At 55.7% G+C, this 24,335-nt stretch overlaps 1 protein-coding gene across 1 annotated transcript in view; it reads right to left on the bottom strand.

Annotated features, from left to right (window-relative positions):
• The window catches only part of HCN4 (hyperpolarization activated cyclic nucleotide gated potassium channel 4), a 48,398-nt gene extending 26,647 nt beyond the window's left edge, over nt 1–21,751 (bottom strand). Inside the window, exon 1 of the mRNA XM_043919667.1 lies at nt 20,964–21,751. Within this exon, the coding sequence (XP_043775602.1) occupies nt 20,964–21,751 (788 nt within the window). The remainder of the gene's footprint in view (nt 1–20,963) is intronic.
• Between the last annotated feature and the right edge of the window lie 2,584 nt (nt 21,752–24,335).

The following is a 24,335-nucleotide window of genomic DNA, read 5'->3' as shown; positions in this document are numbered from 1 at the left end:
TGGGCAATGATGTAAGAAACCATCTGAGGCAGCCCAGGCATCTGAAAAGGTGGGCTCCTGGGGGCCCAGACGGATGAGGTCATAAAGTGCTCCTGGAAGAGGTAATCGGAGTTGGGATTTGGGACCTGACCTTGGCCGTGTACACTATGTTCCTTACTCTTTGCCAGACGCTTGCACAGATTTCTGAAGGCTGGGCCGGGTGAGAGCAAAAAAAAAAAAAAAAAGATGTTCAGCACCACGGACAGCTCCCGGTGTGCCTGCCAGCCCAACCGCACTGGTCCAGCTAGCAGAAGTTGGCAACAGCCTCCACACCTCTCTGGCTCCTCTTCTCCTCCAGTTCTAGTGATCAGAAGCACCTCAAGTGATTCCTTAATGTCCCTGTGCATTTTCATTGGGGAGTCCTTGGTGACTGAAAACACTCTATTCAAAAAGACCCCAAAACTTGTATATCAAGCACTTGCTAATATTTGGTGCTTTCAATGCATTACTTCATTTATTCCTCACACCAGGACTAATGTGGCTGCTATTATCTGTATTTTATAGATGATGACACTGAGACTCAGACAGCAGCATCTGCCCAAGTCTACACACCTAGGAAGGAGCAGACCCCAAATTCAGAGAGGTCAGGGGAACTCCTGAGTCTGACCTCTTGGGATTTTAGGCACCTCAGTAGAATGTGGGGAGGTGGACAAACCTTTCTGGCATCTTTGCATCACACTGGGGAGGTAAGCCTGCCACAGCAGGTGCAGCCCCCGCCCCAGAGACAAGAAGGCTGCAAAGAGGTTTCAAGGGGACTTATCCTCCTGATGCCAGGCTTCCGGAGGTACTTTCTGGATGAGCAAACCAGCACAACTTTCGAGTACTAAAAGCACCCCAGTCATCAGCAGACAGTAGGGCATAGTTGTACCCAACCTGTAAAAAGGAAAACTGAGGTCCACAAAGGAAGGAATAGTAACATTCCAAAGCCTCAAGCTGTATGCCCAATGCTCTCCTGCCCGCTCCCACTGGCCATAGAATCATTCATGAATAAATCCCACGATCCAGACTCTATACATCCATGGTGGCAGGTGGCAGGCCCTGGCAGGGAGGCAACGGATAGCCAGACTCAGGCATGCTGGAGTTGGCACAAACCTGAATTGGAAGACTTGGTCTCCCCAAAGCCAGACGACCTTCCCCATCCCAGGGTTCTCTAAGTTAAGAGGAAGTCCGACAGCAAGATAGGGAATGGCCTGTGGGTCAGCTTTGGTGGAGTGGCGGTGGTGGGGCACGTGCAGAAGGAAGGGGGTGCCAGAAGGCCCAACAGCCCCCTACACTGATACCTAGAACAGTTCACGGCCTGAGAGGAAGGTTGTGGCTTAGAGGAGCCACAGGAAGAGAAGATAGGAGGCTCCTGACCCTGAACTCAGAAACTCAAGGGCCAGACCAAGGGCCCTCTTCTTCCCTGGAGGCTGAAGAGGATGTGAAGGGTGATAAAACAGAGGCAGAAGTGGAGGTCCCAGAGCAGGGATGACCTCCTTTAGTTTCCTCTTGTCCACACCTGCCCACGTTTGCCTCTGAGCACATATGCTTTCTTACACACACACACACAAACATTTTTGTACACACGCTCTCATCTTTGTACCACTGTTCATAGGGAACAATGGGATGGGGAGGGTCATCTGGCAATTTTGCCTTTGTACACATACCCATTTTCACACATACATATTCTTGCACATCCATTTGCATACATTTTGACACAAATGGTAGCCACTGGGAATCCTGTCAGCTGCAAGGAAGAGAATGTTTGGTTTTTGCCCACTAAGATCTTTTCTATCTCCAACATTCATCTGAAATGCTACCACTTCTGAGCCTCCTCAACCTCTCACTGATGGAGCCCAGCCCAAGGTCTGACCCTGGCTCTCCTGGAATGCTGTGGGTTTCTTAGTGCAGGGGCCTTGTCCCAGATATGCTTGTGCCCCTGCAGGGCTGGTGGCAGTGGGGGAAGGTGTTCCCATGCTTTCTCTCAGATAAGCAGCACTCCCACAGCTCCATCTTGTACCCCTCCCCCCACCCCCCACGCAAGAGGTTCCCGCTCAGATACCACTCCTAGCACCAGACTGCATTCCCACCTGCCACCTGGAGGGCCTGCTGGCTCCTCCACCCAACAAATCCAAGGCTGAGCTCAGCATCTTCCTCCTCAAAGCTGAAGGGCACAGTCAGCATTTCAATCACCTGGGCTGGAAACCTCACAGCCACCCTCAGCTGCTTTCTCTTTCCTCCTATCTGCCCCTGCAGGTCCCCCTAGCAGTGACCAAGTCTTGTCTGGCCCCTTCAATGACAGCTTCTGAATCTGTCCCCAGAGCTCTGTCCTAGATCAGTTCCCCACTACTCCTCACGCAGACTTTGTCCCTGCCACCCACCTGGTCCCCCGCCTCCTCCCTCTTTCCCTCCACGTCACGTGCTGTCTGGGTTATCTGGCCAAACAACATTATGATTATGTCAGTCCATGCTTGAACCCCACTTTGGAGACCCCAATGGCTGTAGAAGGTTCAAGCTCCTAGATCCAGCACCTCTGACTTCTCTTCCCTCTTCTCCCTTCCACTTCATTCACAGGAGCCAACTGGACACCCAACTTTTGGCCTCACATCCATCCACTTCTTGGTTCCTCCTTCTGAGAACTGCCTCTACCTCTTGAACCCCCATCTTTTGAAGTCCCTTCTCTCATCCAAAACCCAGTTCAACTGCCTCCTCCTCCATGAACTTCACCTGAGGTGCAGTGTTTCTACGATAGCAGTCGTCACATTCTGCCCCTTTCATCAGGTGCCACCTAACTCTCCTTCTAGCCCCTAAACAAAGAAGCCAGGCATCTTCATGTCTGAGAACTTAGATGGGAGCTAAGAGCTTTCCCCTCCATTCCAGGCCCAGCACAGATAATTGCACAAGCTGACCATGAAGCTGATGAGAATGAAGGACAGCTATCAACAACTTACTATTTGCCAGGTACTCATCTGAGTCCCTTATATAGACTATCTCATCTAATCCTATGAAGTAGATACTATGAATATGCCCATTTTACAGTTGAGGTAACTGAGGCACAAGAAGTTGGGAAATTTGCTGTATATGGTAGATCAGGATTTCACACCCAAACAGCTTGACTCCAGAGTCCCACCTCTTATCACTCTATACAAACATAAACCCAGTTGATAGTATTTTCTCTTTCCTAAACTCTGTGCCTCCTCCTATTGCCTCTTTCCCTCCCAAACCTGTCCCCTGTGCTCTCTTCCATGGTACCTTCATTATCAACTTCTTCACCTTCTAACCCACCTGTTTTTTCCCTTAACTGAACTTTAGTTGTGTCCTAAGGACATCACTCTCCCAGACCCCACAGACCTCAGGGTTAGGGTGGAGTGAGCAGCTTTGTCCACGCTAATGCCTCTTCCTGCCTGTGGTAGGAATGTCTACAAGATCCTTTGAGCATCCTGTCATTTGCTGGCCTTCTTTACAGCATCCACTTGCCACTCTTGGGGACTCTGATGAGGCTGGCACCTGGTTCACAATCTTCTGTCCCATTGCGAATCCTGCCTTCATCCTGGGTGACTCCTACTCCCTCTCATAAACCCAGCAATAACACCCAGCCTCCCACTGGCTTCAGTCCTACCTCTAAAGTCTTCACTCAGTCCCTTCCAACAGCACATCCTGGACTGGGTCACTGTCTGCAGTTGGTCCATCTTTAATCTCAGATAAGCAGTGCTCTCTCCCACCCTAACCTCCTTTTCAGCCAGTTCTCTTATCCAATCATGCTAAGTCTGTTCTTTGGTGTCCCAGGAGCCTACAGTCACTGGCCCTCGAATTATCCTGAGAAACCTCCTGCCTCCTCCCATTCCCCCCACACATAGTGGTTGTACTCATCAACCTCTCTTGCCCCGTCCTCTGGCCCTGGCTTCACTAAATCATAATTGTAACTCAGAGCCATCATCAGCTCCTTTCCTGTTTCCATGGAGGGGGGTGGGCTGTGCAGAAAACCTCACAACCTCAGACCAGTCCTACTAAATACCAAGTGCCTTAGCTCCTTGTGTCTCTATTTCCTCAACAGTGTTTCCGTACTCAGCAGGGTCCTCACCTCTGCCAGCCCATCCTCCAGGAGACCCTAACAGCCTTTCCCACCCATTCCCCACAGCGGCTTTTCCAAATTATCTCCTCTCTCCTCAAAGCTCTGAAACTACCACTTTCCCTCTCCCTCCCAGCAGATAACAGCACTTCTTCACAGAGAAAACAAAAGCCCGCAGAATGTCCCCTTCTCTTCCTGCCATCAGACTACTCCCTTGCTTGTCTCCCTCCTCACTTTCCTCTTCCACAGTCACAAGGGATCAGTCAATGACTCAATCTGCTCTCTCAACACTGTTCCCTTTTTCCTCCCCAGGAACATTACAGGTTATCCCCTCTCTTGCCCGTATCTTCAGTCCCTTCCGATCAGCTTTTAAGATCTCGCACTTAATAAAATCACTCCTGAACCCCCACTGTCTTTTCTCCCCTCAGAACCAAGCTTCCTGAAAGACGTGTGGCCGTCCCCACTCTCTCACTTCCACGTCCATTTCCCCAGCACGCCTCTCGATCCTGCAGCAACACTGCCGAGGCACACATCCTGCTGCCAAATCCCACAATTTCCGGTCCATTCCATCTTGACCCTCTGCATCATCTGACACTGTGCACCATTTCCGCTGAGACACTCTGCTACACTGGCTCCTCTCTGTTCTCTCTGGTTCTCCTTTCCCTCCCGTTGCAGGAGCTCCTCTTTCCCTCTGTGACCTTTAAATGTTTTTGTTCCTTGGGGCCCCCACCTCCTCTCCCTCTTTACACTCTCCTGGGGTGACCTCACCAACTCCCAAGGTCTCAAAATTATTCGGCTGGCTTCCAAACCAGACTCTCTCTCCTGAGCCCCACAGCCACGTGTCCTCTTGCTGACTATACATCTACACCTGGACGTCTGAGGGGAACTTCATTCTTGACAGAGCCAGATATAACTTAGCAGCTCCCCCCACAAACTTGTGCTCCCAGCATGTGATACTACCATTCATCCAGACACTTAGCCTAGAAACCTGGGAATTATCCTTGACTCTCCCTTCTTGCTTACCTTCCAACACCTCAATCATGTGGGATCCAGCACGGCTCATCAACCCACCACCTGGCTCACTTCAGCACCTTCCTACCTGGGTTCCTGCCTCTCCCAGGACCCCACAGACCTCAGGGTCTACATCCTCTCCATGTCTTGCCAAACCCAAAGTCCTTCCAGGCTCCCAGTTAAAATCTAAGTTCCTTGCTGTCATTTGGGGGCACTTTCTGATCTGACTCAGCCTCCTCTAGCCCTGTACGTGGTGTTCTGCTCCAGACACACTCAGCAGCTTTCAGTGCCCCAGACACCCGGGACGTTCCTTCTCCTCTTCCCTATGTAGGGCTTTCCTACATACTGTCCTCTGCCTGGAGATCTGCTCCCCAACCTTGCCCACTCCAGGCCACTTGGTTCAGAGGAATTGTCATTTTTCCTGGGAGGCCTTCTTTGTCTCCCAGGAAATCTGGCGAGGTACCCCTTGGAAAGATTGAAGGCAGGAGGAGAAGGGGATGACAGAGAATGAGATGGTTTGATGGCATCACCAACTTGATGGACATGAGCTTGAGCAAGCTCTGAGAGTTGGTGATGGACAGGGAAGCCTGGTGTGCTGCAGTCCACGCGGTCGCAAAGAGCCAGACACGACTGAGCGACCGAACTGAATTGAGCAGGGTGTTCCTCACACTAGGATGTAATTGTAGTCACTGACTCTCCGAACTTAGTGCGGTTCCTTTTGTGAGGTAGGTACAAAAAAGCCTGGGAATGGGTGGATGAGTGCATAAATGAATGACTGAATGAGTCCCTTGGGAGCCAGAGACTGAGTGGCAGGAGGCCCAGCAGAAGCTACACAAAATGGGCAGCCCTCTGAGACCCCGACTCCTTCCCACGAAGCTTTCACAGGCCTCCAAAGGGCAGGGAGGGACTTATCCCGTGCAACCCTCCCCGCCCCCAAGACCTGAAGACTCCTAACAACATCCACTAGCCAACGGCCCCCACCTAGTGAGGATGATGGCAGAAAAGTCATGGAGGAGGAGTGGGAGCTGGGGTTGGGGAAGGTAGATGAACAAGAGATGGGCCAGGAGAACGTGGGGTCAGGGTTCTGACACAGAGGGACGACAGGGGCTGGTGGGTGGTGACTGAGGCTAAAGATGTCAACCGAGGCCATGACTGTCTTTCCAGCCTGATCAGCCCAAGCCTGGCAAGGCAGAACACACCAAGCCCCCTCCTTTCAGGAGCACCCCTTCATTACAGACACGCCCCCTCCTTCAGGCACGCCCCTTCATTACAGACACGCCCCTTCATTGCAGACACGCCCCCTCCTTTCAGGCACGCCCCTTCATTACAGACACGGCCCCTCCTTTCAGGCGCGCCCCCTCGATGGCGACTTGGCAGATTCTCCCATCTACCTGGTAGGCATGCACAGACATCCAGAAGGTGGGGGGGGGGTGGGGGGGGCACGGAAGAGGCAGCTCCATTTCTTCCCTTGAATTCCCCTACGTCGCCCCCGCCTCGAAGACCCAGGATTAGTCTCGTCTCTCCACACTTGCTGTGTGCTCCCCGAGAGCAGAAATGACCCCTCTTCCTTTTCCCAGATGTAGACACAATAGCTGCACCCAGAGGGAGAAGGGTGGGGGGAAGTGAGGTCTCAGTAAAATTGTCTTATTGTTCAATAAATGCGTGTATTCAAGACTGTTGTGGTGGGGGGAGTGGGTGACTGTCAAAAATTTTTTTAAATGAATTCACATGGCTATTTCTAAGTAGTGGATTATGGGTGAGTTTTGTTTTCCATATTATAGCTTTCTTTATTTTCTAAATTCCCCATAATGGGCAAATATTACCTTTTAATCAGAAAAGCAATCAAAAAAAATTAATCACGGACTGGTGAAGCATGCGGTGAAGAATCCGCTAATGTGAGACACACGGGTCCGCGGGGAACTCCTAGGCGCTGAGACAAAGGTGCTGTCTTAACGCGACGGCAGGAGGAGCAGATTTTCTGGAGGCGGTTAAGGATGAGGAGACAGAGGGAGGCCATTTGAAGGACAGGTGTAACCGGCAAAGGAGACCACGTGCCTGCCCACAACTCACACATACACACACGTACGCACGCACCGCGCGCGGGAACGCACACACGTGGGACACCTTCCTTGCCTTCCCTCTCCCACAACCAATAACAACTGTTGGGAGCAGGGACCAGCCCCTCCCCATCACAGGCTCTCCGGTCTCGTTCTCCGAGGCAGAGCTGCGGCCCAGCCCCCCTCGCACGCTCCACCCACCCGAGGGGGACGCGGAGCAGGAGTCGGGCATTTTTTGCCTCCCCGCCCCTCTCACACTGCGAAGCGCTGCCTCCCACCGCCCTCAACCCCGGCCTCTGAGAGGAATAAACGCCCCCCCCCCCCCATTCTGGTCCATCCTCCCCTGACCCAGCCTGGGGTCTTCCCCTACAGCAGATGAGTTGCTGTCTTCCACCCCCGCCTGGCCACTAGGCTCTATTTTTAACCCACCTCAAACTCTCTGACTCAGAATCACAGGGCTCCCAGGTAGCTGCTCCCTCGGCCGCCCGAGGCAGCCTCCCAAACAGTGCGATTCAGACAAGGGCATCCAGCTAGCGCTGAGCTTATGGTGGGTTATCCGGATTCCGGAGTATCTTTGGGAACTCACTTTTCTGTGAGGATGCGCTATTACCTGAAGAACATAATTTGGCTTTGTTTCTGTTTTTTGAAGACCCAGACAAAATGACCTTTTACCCCTGCCTCTTCCCTGGTATCTCTTCCCTGGTCCCTCTCAGTCCTGGGCTGAGTTCCTAGTCCCTCAGCATACAATGAGGGCTGTTGCAGCCATTCCCCAAGGAGAAGGTGAGCTTTGTGAGGGCTGAAACTGCCAGAACCTTCCCTTCCCCTTCTGTGATCTTTTCATCACATAGCACAGTGCCTAAATTACCTGGGGAATCTTACCAAGATGCAGACTGGGGTGCACTGGGTGTGGGGTGAGGGCGGACACCTGTATGGCTCCCAGGCTCCCAGGTGATTATTGAGGCTACAGGTCCAGGGGCCACTCTTGGAGCAGCTAGGTTACAGCAGACAGTGCAGCAGTTATGCACTCTAGTGTCTGGATACCTGGCGGTGTGGCCTTGGACAAATCACTCAGCTTCTCTGAGTCTGTTTTCTTAGGTACAAAATGAGACCTTTAATCCCACCTCACAGGATTCCAAGATAATTCAATGAGATAATATTAATAATGTACTACACAATGCAAGTAATCAGTACATGCTGGCTGTTAGCATCATCATTATTATTCTTATAACCACTCAGATGCAGGTCCTGGCCTCAGGACTAAGGGGATCCAGAGGTGTGTGGAAAGGGGGCATTTCAAAGTGAAAGACCCTCACTGTACTGAGACCGAAGTAATTTTTTCATAGTGCCATGACAGTCCTGTCTTGACCTTATAGGGACAAGAAAACTCCCCCACACAACATAGAGCAGGAACTGATGATGGAAGTGTGATGTCTACTCAAGAATGAGGAATAAGGTGGTTTTCCCCCTTCCCCAAGTCACCTTTGATTGTAAAACTGTAGCCCACTAAGTTCTTGGCATGGTACCCTCTCACCCACCTACTTGTAAGCCTCACAAGCATCCTATTCTAATAAGTCACTTCTTATCTATCACTTGCCTCTTGCTGAATTCATTCTTAGCTGAGACATAAAGGACTGGAGCTCCTCAAGGCCCCCCCAAAATGCCACCTAGTGGTTTCAGTCCCACTTCAAGAAGCCCTCAGTCTAGGAGAGAGCAGCATGGCTTGCTGGGCACAAAAACCCCAAAAAGGATGGGGCCTGAGAGTGCCCACTGGTCAGGAAGGCTGGCCTTGTGGTTGCAAGAAGGAGGTGTGTGCTCTCCAGCAGAAGGAAGCTAGACAAGGGGCCAAGAGTCTTGGGTTCTACCCATCTCAGTCTCTTACTTGCTGTGTGCCCTTGAAGGAGTCCCTGCCTCCCTCGATCCCTGCCTCAGTGTCCCCATTGGTACAATGAAAGGATGGAGTCAGACACTCTCTAAAGACATGCTGATTCCATGGATCTCTGCAGTGCAGAGGCTAAAGAGGCTAGCCATGGGCAGCTGGCCAGAGGGAAGGCTTGCTGAGAGAAGAGTGCCCCATCTCAGAAAACCATGACACTCCCTCCCTCAACCCAATCCTGACCCAAAGAAAGGATGGGGGCATACTGAATGTCAGACTGAGGAGTCAGGACTCTTCTGGGGACATGGCGAGCCATGAACGTGCAGAGGAAAGAGTTTCTTGGGGAAAGGATTGTTATTGCACCTTCTCAACGGCACAGCCGAGCCCAGCCCTGGCCATGAGGAACATCAAGATATCAACTCGTTGCTTCTCTGAAGGCCTCAGCCCTGTACTGGAGACTCTAAATCTGTGCACTCATCAGAGACACAGTAGCATAAGAACGTACACGCGTGTGTGCACCCACACACCAAACTATACAGCAGGGGTCACCTACTCTACCTGAACTGCCCTGAACTGCCAGGATGCTGTGTTCCTTAAGGCTAGTGGTCCAACCTCTCTGAGCTTCACTCAGACCATTTGGGGGAAATTGTAGAGGGGACCAGCAATGGAGAGCTTCTTCAGCTGGTTTACAAGAAACAAAAAAGGCTCAAGCACAGCTCTTCCCGCTTAGGAGAATAAGTAAAAATAGAATACCGCTGTGGAGTCACAGGTGAGCACAAGCTCAGGGGAAATCAGGTAGGAGAGCTCACCTGCTCCTGCAGGAAGGCACACCTCATCGAGGAGGAGACGGGATGCAATCAGAGCAGAACTTCCTGAGGCCAAGCAGGGGACGGACAGGGTGAACAAGGACAAGGGTGGGGATGGGGGAGGGCTGTGGCTAAACACTGACTCTCTCTACGGGCCCCTCTTCTTGTTAGGATGGCGCTCTCCTGGGAGTGCCTGGGCTCTGGGGACATGAGCTGGATGGGACTCTGCTTTCCCTCCAGGAAAACACAGTTTGACAAGGACACAGAGCATGGGCCATGTTCCCTGGGGTCCCAACAGGCCCAGAGTTTTATGATTCTTTTTGGTTCTGCCGTCAGGAAGGAAAGGGAATGACTCCCCGGGGAGGAGACCGTCATGAATGGCTTGGAGGTATCTCACTACCAGGCTATGGTGAACACACTGCAGTTGGAGACCTGCAGATGGTTAGTGCAGAAAGGGCACTCAGGGTGCCCAGCTCACTTGGGTGCTCCCCAAACTTCTACCTGCCCAGGCCTCATGCACAGAGACCCAGGCATCCATAATTGCAGAAAGCTCCCAGGTGCCTCTACAACCACCAATTTCAGATTGGGGGTCATGCTAAAACCCAACCCCTCTCCAGTTCCATTTTCAGATGAGGAGAGCACGGCCAAAGTGGTAAGGGCGTGGCTCAGCCCACTCAGCTACATGGGGCACAGCCCGGTCTCACCTGGCCTCTTCCTCCAGCTGGCCCCCTTGGGTCTGTCCACAGAAGCCCTGGAGCAACACGGCAGGAGGATGACTCCCCAGAGCTTCTGGGACAGGATGGACATTGTTGCATTTCCTTCCCCTGCCAATTCCAAAGCCAATGGTCCTACTGCTCTGCCCTGCAGGATTCTTCCAGCCTTAGCTGTCCATGTGACCTGGTCTCCGTGGATCCCCCCATCTGAACTGAGACCATGTTGGGGGTTACAGGAGGGGACAGTGACCCCGGCCCCAGAGAAGTGGTGACTGGGAGGAAGGGGTGGGTGGGGGCCTTTGCCTAGAGAAAAGCCAGATCTCCACCCCCACAGGGGCTGTGATCTAATGGCCCGGGGGTGGAGGGCAACAGACACAGCATAACCGAACAATGTGCTAGGGAGCCCCAGCCCTGATCCCCAGGATAGGGGCTGGTGGAGACGCCACAGAAAGAGGAACCCCACATACACTCCAGGAGCACGCCTGGATGAGCCTCTCAGAGTCTCAGGAAACAGGGCAGGAGATTCTCATCAGCTCTACTTGTCAGCAGTGCGGTCCCTGCCTTGCCGGCTCAATTTGCACTAATGGGGTCAGGATTACGGGTTCAATACCTATTTGGCCAATTAGCTCTGCTCCCTTCTCAGCCTCAGACTGAGCTATGACGCTGGACCCGAGAGAGGGAAGGACTTTGCTGAGGTCACCCGGCAGAACAGGATGAGGGTCAGGAAGGCAAACCCCGCGTGGGAGGGTGGACAGTTACAAGCCGGGGAAGCTTGGGATGAGAGGCCCAGGGTTCCGGGCTGGGCTGGCCCTGATGTTACATGAGGACAGGCCACAGCTGCAGAGTCCCCACTCCTGGACCATGTTTCTTCAAAAAGCTGCCAGTGGCATTTAGGAGCTTTGTGGGCTTGAGGGGGAGAGTCTTCCCTGTCCGTAGGGAAGGGGATATCGCTCAGTATCCTCTGACAAATTGTAGGTGGGAGAAGCCCATGGCTGGCTTTGGCGTCAAGTGGCCAGGGACTCAGGTTAATCATTGACAGGGGCTGCTCCAGCCTGTGATGGGGAACCGCAGGGTAATTACTCCTGGGCTCCAGGCCACACACTCAGTGACATTATTACAGTGGTAACATCTGCCTTCCGGGTCTAGGATGGCAGAAGAAGGCAGCCTTTTCAGAGGCCGTGCAGCTGGGGCTGAGGCCTGGGAGAGCTGGCCTGGGCTGCGAGGACCTAGGGTCAGAGGCCAGAGAGTGACACAGACAAACTCACCTGCAAATGCACACACACATACTCAGGCAGCATCGGGGGGCAAGACCCGGGGCCGTGGGGTCAGAGTCCTCAAGGGCCAAGCTTCAGGAGTGCAGGTCCAAAAGGGCAGGTTTGGAGTAATCTGCCCCCCTTATCTGACAATACCCAGTCAGGCGGCTCAAGCTTCCAGGCACTCGCCTCCAAGAAAGTGTGCATAATGGGTCTCTCTCTCCTTCAGATCCAGCTCAGTTCTGCTTCCTCCAGGAAGCCTTCCCTGACCATCAGTCCAAATTGGTCTATCTCTTGTCTGCCCTCCCGCAAACCCAACCAGGGGACCCTAAAAGGAGCTGAAATACTACCCTCCTATTTGCCAGATGGGTAGAGATCCCCATTCTCCATGATGGGTGAAAACAGTCTTGGACTGGAGCATCTGGTCTCCCAGTGGGCACAACCTCCCTTCACTCACCCCTTCCCAAGCCCAGAAGACAAGGTATTAGCCAGTCCTGTGTTATGTATTAATTTCTGAAAGCCTCGTTTGTGCAGACATAACACATCCACCCACATGGGTAAATGCTTAGACAGACACAAAATCATCATCAGCCAATTATCAGGCCCCCGCAGCTGCCGAGAGCAGACCTGGAGGTCCCACTGCTTGCTCGGCAATTTGTGGGAGCCCAGAGGTGGGGATGCAGTGGGAAGTAGGGAGTGCCTCTACCAAACCAGCACATCTCTCTGCCCAGCCCGAGCACTACTCTGCAGGAGCCACTAGCTGGCTGCCTGGCTGGGAAGATAGACACAGTCCCAAACAATGAGAGACCAGAGCATGGCAGGAGTGGGCACATGTGAGGTTTGGTGGCTCCGGCTTCGGCAGTGGTGGAACCTTTGAGTATTTATAATCCGTACTTTACCTCCCTGAGAAGACCACAGGCAGCTGGCTCAGATGCTAAGAGGTGTAGGAGCTCTGGGAGCTTAAAAGAAGGGAGGGTTTGGGGGGTGGGGGGGGGGGTGGGGCAGAGGATGGAATGGGCAACCTGCCCACCCTGTCCCTAGCCCCCGTGTCTCAGGGAGGCACTGAGGTTGGCTCCAAGTCTCTGTTCAAGGACTCCAGTTCCTTACTTCAGACCAAGGCCTTATCTTGGTCCCAGGCTGAGCCCTGATCCTGGTCGCACACTGAGCCTTAAGCCACAGACTGACTCCACTTCTTCACAGACCCCATGACCATATATTTCTCTGGTAGAGAAAACACAGACACCACTGGCTACTTGTTCCCTTCCCCTTTGAACCCCAACACATCAGTGGCATCCAGATGTAGTTCCAAAATCCCAAAGGTCTCCATGTCAGGCTGTGCAGGGGGAGCAGATGGGCAAGTGTCCCAGTCCAGATCCCCAGGGGCAGCAGCCCCAGGGTGGGGGATTAGGACAGGCATCGCTCACCCTCGGATGCTACATTCTCAGGTATGGAAAGGCTTCCTTCTCATTGATGAGCTTAAATTAAGACGGATCCTGAACATACTCAACAGTCCAAAATTCAGGCATGGGGCTGGGGAGACAAAAAAGAGTTCCAGTGATGAGACCATTCAAAAGTCTTCCCTGGACCCTTCTCTGGCTGGGGGTGGGGTAGGCTGTGGAGCCCTAAGACCTCTGAGCCAAAACCCTTCTTGAGTTGTGGTTTCATCTCTGACTTAGACTTACTCTGTGACCTTGGGCCAGTCACTTTCCCTCTCTGGTCCTCTGCTCCCTACCTATAAAATACAGGCTTTAGGCCAGGAGCTTGCTAAGCCCTGTCCAGATCTGGTACTCTGAGGCCTGTTCAATTTCCCATGCCAGCTGAGCTCCTCCACACAGATAATGTGTGTTCAGTATTATCTGCAATGTTTTCCTTCTTAGGAGAATGTTTTCTTGAACTACTTTTGTAATTTAGCTTTTAAAAGCTAACATACACACAAAGAAAAGAAGGAAGAGAGAGAATGGACAAGTACAAGTTTTGAGTCCTAGAGAACAGGTTCAAATTCTATGAAAAATTCTGGTGCTTCATAGCTGTGTGATTTCAAGCAAATCCTTTTTTTTCCATCAGAGCCTCCGTTTCCATATCTGTGGACTGCAGACAACAGAACCTATTTTAAGGGCCACTATGAAGAATAAGTGAAATGTGAGAAATGAAGCTCCTAACACAGTCTGGCATGTGGTAGTGGTTCATAAATGGTGGTTATTGGTCTGTGAGTCCACCTGGCTTCAGTCTGTATTGGTTTGAGTCTAGAGTTGTAAACTCAGAAGCCTACAGGGTCAGGCAGCTGAGTGTGCACAAGTGATACGGCTGGATGCAGGCCAGAGACCACAGGACAGGTGGGGACTGGGGGCAACTGGAGACTGAAAACCAGTTTAAGGCCTCTGGTGAGCTCCAGTTCCCTGCCGTGGGGTGGGAATGTGGGGCCGGAATTTCCAGTTTCCGATTTTTCAAGAGAAGCTGGGAAGCCAAATTTCTGTCTGACATCCTTCCGCTTTAAACATTGTCTCAGACTTGTTATGACACACTGTTGGCCAAACAGAACACATCTGGGTACTGTGTTTGGTCCACAGGACGCTGCTTAGCAACCTCTGGTGTAAGTCCTGCTGTCTCATTTTGAGCAGCCTCAGTGACAGGGAGCTCACTACCTCACTGGGCAGACTCTCGCTCCCGCTCTGGGTAAGTGATGATGATAGAGAGTGTCTCTGAGTGGCTGCCTAGGCTCCGGGATCACAGATTTCCAGGGCCCTGGCAATGCTTTCTTGGTAAAGCCTGGCTGGCAGAGAACATCCTCTCTGAAGCCAAGGCAGTGCCCCTGGCCTCCCTGTGGCCCGCTCTGGCTGGGAAATGTGGATTCTTCAACATCCCCTGGGCCCAAGCAGGACCGCCTGGCCGGCCTCAGTAGCCCTTCTATTAATTAGCAGCTGGCAGCAGCAGCTTCGTGAGAGCCCTTGAGCCAAGAGGTATGTGTGCTGGAGCCGGCTGCCTCCTCAGTTACATGACAAGTCCCCCGGGGGACTGGGGCCAGACCTTCTGCTCTGGGTGAATTCCCCCACGGTGGCCAGTGTTGTGACAGGCACAAGGGCCACTCAGGCTGCGATGACACTTGTCAGCCCTGTCATCTAGATGTAGATGGATGCTTACCAGGCTGGGCAGGGGCAGTGAGAAATGACAGACAAGTTCAGCCCAGTGGGGCCACTAGGCATGGTCTGGAGTGGGGGAAAGGGCATTAAGATTGAGAATCCCCCCACCCCGAAGGTGCCAAGGCCACTGCTCTCACTGAATGTGTCTGTCCTCCTCCCAGCCAGCCACCATCAGCTACCCCTCACACCAGCTCGCCTGCCTGGCACCTCTGGACTCCCTCACTGACAACATCTGTTCCTTCCCAGAAATCTCATTAGAACACAGCAGTCACCATACTCCCTGCCCCTTCTCCAGCCGGCCGGCCCTCCGGCCCTTTGAAGGGGCAAGAAGCTGTGAAAACAGTGGGACAGGATGGATTAATGAGAGCCCTCGGGCTGCCTGGCCTCCTCCCGCTCACCCCATCCCAACAGCCAGCATCCAGGGTTGGCAGTGTCCAGGCAGTGATGCAGGAAGGGAGGGAGGCTGTGGATCTCACATCCCCAAGCCTGTGCCAACCTCTGTGGCTCAGGGCCGCTCGACTCAGTTCACAGAACTCTCCCTGCTGTGTGTCCTGGAGGCCAAGAGAAGAAGAGAGTCTCTGGTCTCAAGGAACTCAGTCAGGGAGCCCAGGTTATGCGTGGAACACACGGTCTGAACCTCAGTACTCTCAGCATGCCTCTAGGCTGGGTACCAGCAGCCTCGGTTCACCTGCGCACTAACCAGGATGCAGAAGCTCAGACCCATCCCAGACCTAAGGAGTCAGAATCTGTGTTTTAACAGACCCTTGGTGAGTAGGATGACAGGACGCCGTGAGAAGCACTGCACTGTAACAGACCCAGAGCTCTATCCAAATGCCATGTGATGGGCAAGGAGGGGGAGATGGATGAGGGTGGCCACACTGGGCTGAGAGGGCATCCCAGAAGACGCCAGGGCCCTCAGTCTGGGAGAGGAGGGCACATGGAAGGCAGAGAGCCCAGCACTGTGTGAGACAGCCCACTTGACTGTCCCAGAGCCTGGCGCTCACAGCAGCTAAGGGAACAAATGGGGCGGGGCTGGGCAGGAGAAAGGCCCCCAGCCTCATCTTGCAGCAGCTGGACAAGGAATTGAAGCCTTGCAATAGGGAGAACCCAGAGCTCAGACCCCGCCACCCAGGCGGTGTGAGGGTCCTGGGCCCCCAGCCCCATTGGGTTGCTGCGCACCCGACATCCCGGGAGCACCTCGGCCCCGCGCTGGATGCTGGCCTCTGCGGCGCATCCTCCACCTACCCAAGTCTTAGCAGGTTGAGCACGTCCTCACCACTGGAGAATCCTGCTGCCCACTGGGCCAGCTGACAGTACCACCCAAGCAGCTCACCTTGGAATTCCCCTCTGCACCAACGCCCTTCCCCCTCCCCTAGCGCCACAGCAGCCTGCGGTGCCTTTCCTGGCTTTCCACACTGACAGCAGAAGCGCGGTCCTGGACAAGACTCCCCAGGAAGGCCCCAGAATGCCCCAGGCCCAGCATCCTGCTTTTGCCTGCTTCCTCCTCACCACTGACCTGAGCAACCCTTCCCATGGTTGAAAGGGAGAGAGACAGACAGGGCACTGAGGAGGCAGACAAATCACTCGTCCCCCAGCAGGGCACCTTTCCTCCTAAAGCATCTCGTCTGCTTCATTTGCATCCTGCAGGCGGTGAGAAGCCCAAGCCTCAGGTTACAGAGGGCCCCCCTGCGAAGGCTCTGGGAGGCCAGCCCCTGCCCCTCCCAGGCCAAGACTCTCTTTGGGGCTGGCCCAGAGTGGGGTTCACAACCTAGATGGTTTTCAACTTAGGAGGGGTCCACAGACCCCAGAAATTGAGAGTGTTCATATCAGGTGTGTCTGGATACGTGTGTCTTTCTGGATAGAGACTCTATCGTTTCCAGCAGGTTCTCAGTTCTCTGATGCAGATCCAGAACCACTGGCCTGAACCAAGGACAGAGGCCCATCTGGTCTGCTCAGAACTAAGGGAAGGAAGCAGTGAGGCCAGGGTGGCAGGGCTCACCATCGCTTTTCTGTTCTCTCACAGTTCACCTTACCTCCACCGGGTGACCACAGCTGGACAACCGGTGTCTGGCTTGGCCATAGGCAACAGGATTCCCATTTTTCTGGATGGGAAAACTGAGGCGCAGGGAAGGCTCATAAACCAAGCAGGCACCCCTAGCAGACAGGGCTGGGAAGTGACATGAGGTGGGCAGTGGCAGTGCCTGGGCCATGGCGCAGCACAGAACGTCAGTTTTAGGCCAACCCTGGGACCTACCAGCCATTGGTCCAGTTTATGTGATTTTGGACCCAGCTGTTTCTGCCCCCAAGTAAAGGATCCTCCAGGGCCTGCTGTTTCCTTTCTTTCTCCACAGCTTCAGAAAGCTTAGGCGAGAAGATGGAATGGGTAGGGGGATGAGAAGAGTCAAGTTCCTGCCTGTCTCCACTCTCAAGGCCAAGCTAGAGTTTGGGGCACAGGAGTAGCCCTAGAACTGACATCCCACATAGGGACTTCCCTCCAGCCCCCAAGGCCACACGCGCAGCCCCAAGATATCTACTCAGACACCTAGAGGTCACACACTCGGGACAACCCCCTGAGGCTGACACTTGAAAGCCTGACTAGTTCCTGGGAACAGAACCAGGAACATCTTCACAGGAGCGGGGGGGGGGGGGTGGGGGGGGGGGTGGGGGGGGGGTGGGGAGGGGGTCTCACCACTCCTTTTCTCTCCTCCTGGGAAAACAAGATCACACAGATACTATTTTTCATTTGTTCCAGGTTCCCACCACCAAGCTCAGCTTCCAAGATATGGCTCATGTGGAAAGAAGGACCCACCCAGGACCCAAGGGCCCAACCAGCCTTGGGCAGGAGCCTGGGGAACAATGTCCTGAGGGGCTGCATGTTCTGGTCTCTTCCCTTGCTGCTGCTGCTGCTGCTGCTAAGTCACGTCAGTCGTGTCCAACTCTGTGCAAACCCATAGACGGCAGCCCACCAGGCTCCCCCGTCCCTGGGATTCTCCAGGCAAGAACACTGGAGTGGGTTGCCATTTCCTTCTCCAATGCATGAAAGTGAAAAGTGAAAGTGAAGTTGCTCAGTTGTGTCCGACTCTTAGCGACCCCATGGACTGCAGCCTACCAGGCTCCTCTGTCCATGGGATTTTCCAGGCAAAAGTACTGGAATGGGGTGCCACTGCCTTCTCCGGGTCTCTTCCCAAACCCTAAATATGGCTTCAAGAGGCAAATGCGGGGTAGAAGGGGAGAAGAGGTGAGACAAGCTTGTAGAGACTGGAGGAGTCACGGGGGTAGCCAGGGCCTGGTGTGTGTGCATGTAGTGGGTTGCGTGGAGAAGCAGAGGCAACCAAGAAAAGCCTACTATTTACAGGGCTCAAGTTATATGGGCTCTTCAGAGCATAGCCAAGTCTAGCCCCTGGAAAAGGCACCCAACTTTTCTCCCCCAGGAAGAGGAGATGCCAGAAGCAGTCTGTGACGGCAAGCCCTGAACTCCAAACCACAAACTCAATCTATCATGGTTTGCTGGAGATTCTTTATTAAACCAATTCTGTTGGATCGGTGCTTCCTGCCCGTCAAAATGATGAATAAATACTCAACTGGCCCGAACAATGCTTGCAGAAGCTCTTGTGAAGCCTGAGCTGGACACTGGGGATTGGCTCCACATAGAGGCCCAAGGCCAGTGACTGAAACTCGAGGGACTGAGGCTTAGGGTGCTGGGTTGGCTGGGGCGGGTGGGGAAGGGTGGTGAGGCTGGGTTGAGTTGGTGGGTGTTCTCAGCCTGGAAGACTTGGCCATAGTCCTTGCCTCTTTGACCTTGTGAAGATGAGACCAGCTGCTTTGGCCTAGAGGCATGATCACAACCCTTCCACATACAAGATAGTTCTTGGATTTCTTCTCTTGCACTGCACCTAGCATCAGGCTGCATACAGAAGGTATATGCTTGCTGCTACCAATTCCTGGTGCTTGTTGCACAAACCCAGATTCAAAGCCCAGTCTGACCCTTTTCTGGTTGCCCATCTATCAATCCCATTGCAGCCACACATCCCTATCCCTACCACCCTCTTCTCCGCCATGTCCCAGGTGGCCTGTGGTTAGTAGGAGATTCTGCAGAAAGGGGACTGCAGATAGACATGCCAAGATAGGCAGAGTTTGATCAGAAAGGCAGGAGAGGTTGCATAGATGCAGTCAGCCCGGCCCCAGCCCTTCAGCATCCCGGGTAAGGGGCAACTGGGAGGGGAAAAGCCAGTTCCCAGAAGGTGCTCCATTAATGCCTGTTGACAGCAGAAGCTAGACATACCTGGGGTTGGTCCCTAGTAGTCTCCCATCACAGGCAATGAGGTTGGTGGTGAGAACTCTGAACAGAGGCTTTCAGACAGCAAAGCCAGCAGGGAGCCAAGAGAGGGAAGGGAGGTCGATATTGACATGGCCTACCTGCCAGCACCACCAGGGAGTTCAGAGACAGGAGGAGCCCAGGACATCCCCCTGGGGGGTGGGGGGTGGGATACAGGAGAAAACAGCGCCTTCCCACGCCACCCCTAGCTCAGGCTGGGATCCTCGGGTCCCAGTACTGACCTGAGGGGAGGCCACACTTTAGGAAACTGGCACAAGGAACCAGCCACAGTTCCTCATGGGAGGGTCTCCCATCAGCTCACACATTAGCTCATTGAGGATTGTAGCTGTTTGTTTAGTCTGTCCTCTGGCTGCCCATGCCCTCTGGGAACAGGAATCTTGGATATTAGGGTTAGGTAGAGCGATCCCTCAAAATAGGAAAAGGTAGGGGCCCTCCGTTCACCACCTATTTTAAGCCGTTGAGTGTTGCCTGACTGGTCATTCCTAGCACAAGAAATCTCTCTCATTGGATGGAAAGCGGCTTTGCTCTCATTACAAACCTAGCTTCCCTGGAGTTTGCAAAGAGGGCTCTGCATTGGCAAAATGTTCATTTATATTGGCAGGCGAGCAGGGAAGGCAGGGAAGAGAGCTAAATAGGGGGCAGGGCCCAGAGAGAGAGAGAAGATGAATTAAACCCAGCTCAAAAGGGTGAACGTTTTCCAGATCCTCACTTCGATGCTGTGTATCAGGAAAGCCCAGGGAGGCCCCAAGATCTTGATGAGGGTAGGGGCATCCCTGATTCCAACTTCAGAGGCAATCATCAATTTCTCTTTTTGCACAGTACCCCCACAGGCCGGGAGTGGTATCTGCTCCTCAGTGGCATCTACTCTGCTGATGAGGAGGGGGCGGGGTTCCTCTCCCAGACTGGTAGTCACACCGTTTGGGGAACCAGAGCTGACCCATGAAAGACCTAGCAGATGCTGGAGCTTGGACCACTGGGGTGAGAATGGGGCACAGGGCAACTGCTCATCAGTCAGGACACCAGGCATCTTCACTGACCACGACAAGCAAGGTCATGCTGCCCTGCTCATCTGGATGCCAGCTGCCCAGGGTGCCTGCTCCTGGCCCACTACTTGGCATGAGGGGCTGGGCCCAGGGCTAAGGTGGGTGCAGAAGGCTTTTACCCTGGACCTGAGGCCCCAGTGACCTCAGTCTCCCTGGAGCTCCTCCCCAGTTGCAGCTTCCCAGGACACCAGAAGGCAGATAATAATGCCTGGGGTCAGCGCCCAAGGAGCTGGCCCAGATGCCAAAAGGTCAGTCTCTCTTCCAGGCCCTGCTCTGCAGGCTAAAAGACCTGGAGCAGTCTTGAGGATGTCCACCCTGACTCTGCAGCCCAGAAGAGGGAGGCAGGATGTGGGGCTTAAGGTGGCAGAGCCTCATCGTGGCTGCCGGCAGGGCTAGGCCAGGCTTTGAACACCTTTTCAGCTTGCCTCTAATGTGGCCGAGAGGATGAGGTTGGGAGGCTGGAGCACAGAGGAAAGTTCTCAGCGCGGTGCAAGAGGAGGTCTGGGGGTGTCTCGGAGCATCGAGGCGCCCCAAGCTCCCAGCGCGAGGAAGGAAAGTTAACTCCGGCTGAGAGGCAGGGCCGAGAGACAGGAAGCATGCCTGCGACCGCTCAGAGAACCCACAGGATCATCGCCAGGCCCCCTTACCTGAAGTCGCTGTAGGGGTGGATAATCCAAAACCCGGCCGACTTAACCCTCTCCTGCTCGCGTTCTACCGCCTTCTGGCTGCCGAACATTCTCAGGGAGAATTTGTTGACCCCGGGCTGGAGCATGGCCCCGAACTGGCGCTGCATGAAGCCGGCCTGGCCCAGGCGCACCTCGGCCTCAGGGAGGATCTGGTCTCCAGCGGCCGCGCCTCCCTCTACTTTGATCGCGGTGTCCACCGAGGGCTGCTCGCAGGAGGCGGGGACCGGCTGCGGCGGCTGCTGGGGCGGCGGCGGCGGCGAGGCTGCAGGTTGCGCCGAGGCGCCGGAGCGCTCGGGTTCTGCCGCCAGGCCCGGGGGCGTCCTGTCCTCACCGGGGGACGCGTCACCCTCGGCGATGAGCCGCCGCTCCTCCACGGAGTCATGCAGGTGCCCGTGACTGCTGCCGCCCCCCGCTCCCGCGCCGCCGCCGCCCCGGCTGCCGAGCGATGCCAGGCTCCCGCGGAAGCGCCTGCAGTCGCCGTTCGTGCTGGACTTGCCCGCGCCGCGGGCTGACCCCTCGCCGTCTGCCGCCCCGAGGGCCGCGCCCCGGGGCTCCGTGCCGCCCGCGGCAGCCGAGGGTGAAGGCGAAGGCAGCGGCCGCAGCCGGATGCTCCTGCGGCTGGGGTCCTGGCGGCCCCCAGCCCCCTCCTCCTCGGCGTCCTCTTCCTCGTCCATGATCCACGCCTTGGCCCCCACCTGCTGCGGAAGGCTGTAGAGTCGCTTGCGCATGGACGGCGGCAGCTTGTCCATGGCTCCAGGGGCTGGGGCGCGAACCGGGCCAGGGGCAGGGGCGCGGGTGCGGCGCCGCGGACCGGCTCCAGCTCCTCCCGCCGGTCAGTCCGCCCGCAGGGACGCGTCCTTCGCCGCCGGCGCCAGCCGCCTCAGGCGCCCATGCTAGTCAGGCTGTGAGCGGCGGGGAGGCTCCCAGTCCGGCTTCGGGTCCCGGGGCTCTCCGCGTTGCGCCTCCTCCCGGGTCCGGCTGGGCGCGGGGACCCCGCTCTCCCTCCCTCCCTCACTCCCGCGGTCAGGGGCGCGGCGCGCGGCCGGGCTCCAGGCGCCCCGCCCCCGCGGGGAACAATGGGAGCGGGTTGAAGCGGCGCTGCAGCCGCGGCGCTCGGAAAACCGCTCCGGAGCGCAGAGCGCACGGCCAGCGCTCCTCTGGGGCGTGTGTCCCGCGGGCAGGCGGGCGGGCTGTCTGTCTGTTCCGCCGCCCGGGCTTTGTGGCCAGCAGCTCGCGAGCTCGCCTCGCTTCCTCTGGCCGAGACCGGCCAGCACGTCCCGGGGCTCCCGCTGCAGCCGAGCGGAGCCCAGCGGCCCGCCGGGCTTACATCAGCGGCCGCCTCCCCCGGAGCGCCCTCCGGCAGCCCTCGGCTCCCGCGCCCCGGAATATTCATGAAGCCGCCGCAGCTCGCGGGTTGCCATAGGAGCGGCTCCCGCAGCCCGGCCTGCCTACCTGGGCTTCTTAAAGGGGCAGTGGCGCGCGGGCCAGGGGCCGGGAGGGGGGCGGAGGCGGGCCCGGCGTGGGGCGCAGGGTGGACCCGTGCCGGACCTTAGGGGCCGAGGTGAGAGACGACCTTATTCCTCAACCCTCGAGTGTCTTTCCTTGGCCAAAGGCTGGGAGCGCGCCCAAGCCCAGGGCGCGGGCTTGGGTTGCTAATTCCCCACCCCAAGATAGGGGGGTGGGGCGGGGTTTCCCGGTCTCTCCTTCTCCGAGCTCCGGGCTCGCCTCTCCCCCGCGGTTATGCTTTTCAGCTGGGTCTCCGACCCTCCTCCGGGGAGGCGGGCCGTCTGTTGGCGGAGTCCCGGGCCTTCCCGCAGCGCGCCTGGAGAGGGGGTTTCCGGGAAATGCACTGCGTCGGGGCTGCTCCTGGGGTTTTCCTGTGACTCGGGCGGGGGCGAATCCCCCGCTGGTCTTTCCCTTGCGGAGCCTCGCGGCGACCCGGCCAGGAGGGCGTGGGGGAAACTCCAGGAGGCACAGGGCGCGCGGGTGCGACCCAAGCCCTTCGAGGTAAGACTTCGAGGAAATGCGCCTGCAGCAGTCACGGATGCGGGGTCGGATCACGCACTCCGGGGTGCTTCCGATGCGGGTTTCCGAGACTAGCTTGCTGCAGCGGGGAGCCAGCAAGCGGGCTCTCCTGGGCGACCTGGCATTCCGGGACTGGCTGTGGACCTCCTTCTCCCTGGGTTCTCCTGCAAATTGTGGCACCCCAACGCTAGGGGAGTTCCTGCTCCACCCCGGCCCCTACCCCTGAGCAGAGCTACACAGCCCCCACTCCCTCTGGGTCCGCTCCCCACCCCCACCCGCAGGCCCGCCGGCGATCCAGCTGTGCAGTCTCCGGGCTTATGGACAAATCCCACCAGCTCTGCCAGAGATACAGCGGTACTCCTCTCCAGCCCACTAAGAGAGCCTGACAGCCTGACCCCCATCCTCACAAGCCGGGCTGGCCAGACACCCCCCCTCCCCGGGGCGGGAGGTGGTTGCCGAGACGGCCCAGGGGTTACTTAGACCCTGTCAGGGCCAACGTGTCAGATTAGCTCAGAGATGAGATGGGAAGGGGTTGGCTGGCGAAGGCTGGAGGTCGTGTTAATGCTGAAGTGGATTCTCAGCACTGACAGGGGGGAGGCGAAAAGGTCCCCCAGCCCTGCCACCTCTCTAAAGAACAACATCAAGTTTTTCTTGAAAGAATTTTTTATTCTCATTCTTAGCTCACTTGTGACCATCTCTCGCACCCCATTCAGAGCAGAAATTTTCTGCAATCTGGCAGAAGCTTTTCTGCTCTCTACCCAGGACTACAGGACCTCCCAGGGGGAGAGGGAATGACTAGGGTGATGACATCACTGCTTGCTGGCATTTCTACTTTTGAGCGGTTCTGAGCTGACAGTTCTCTGCACAGATGCTGGGAGGCCTAATCCCTGAATGTCCTTGGGTCTCCTTGAGGAGGAGTGTTTTTATCCAGTGGTGAGCCCTGCCTGCCCTGGTGCGCCATTTAACTCACTTCTTTGGGTTTCTGTGTCAGCCGGGAGTTAGGCTGCCCTACCCCAGCTTCAGGAAGTCAACCCAAACCAGCTCCCCAGTGACCCATGGCAGGGACATCTCCTCATCTAGGAACCCCTTTCCTGACCACCCAAATCTTGGCCATGTCCCCACTTTTGGGTCCCATGTCCCAGGAGCTCCCATCAGCCTGACTATTGATTACACAGTACAGTCCGTGTCCCCTTTAGGGGTGAGTTCCCTAGGGGGAGGACAGGTCAGACTCGTCTCAGGGAACTCAGCACCAATTCGGAGTTGGGCTGGGGGGGGTGGGGCGGACAGAGAGCAGATCCATAATGTCAA

The sequence above is a fragment of the Cervus elaphus genome, chromosome 12 (assembly GCF_910594005.1).
Source record: "Cervus elaphus chromosome 12, mCerEla1.1, whole genome shotgun sequence".
Taxonomy (NCBI): domain Eukaryota; kingdom Metazoa; phylum Chordata; class Mammalia; order Artiodactyla; family Cervidae; genus Cervus; species Cervus elaphus.
The sequence above is the reverse complement of the archived record's forward strand: the minus strand, read 5'-3'. Positions and strand labels throughout refer to the sequence as shown.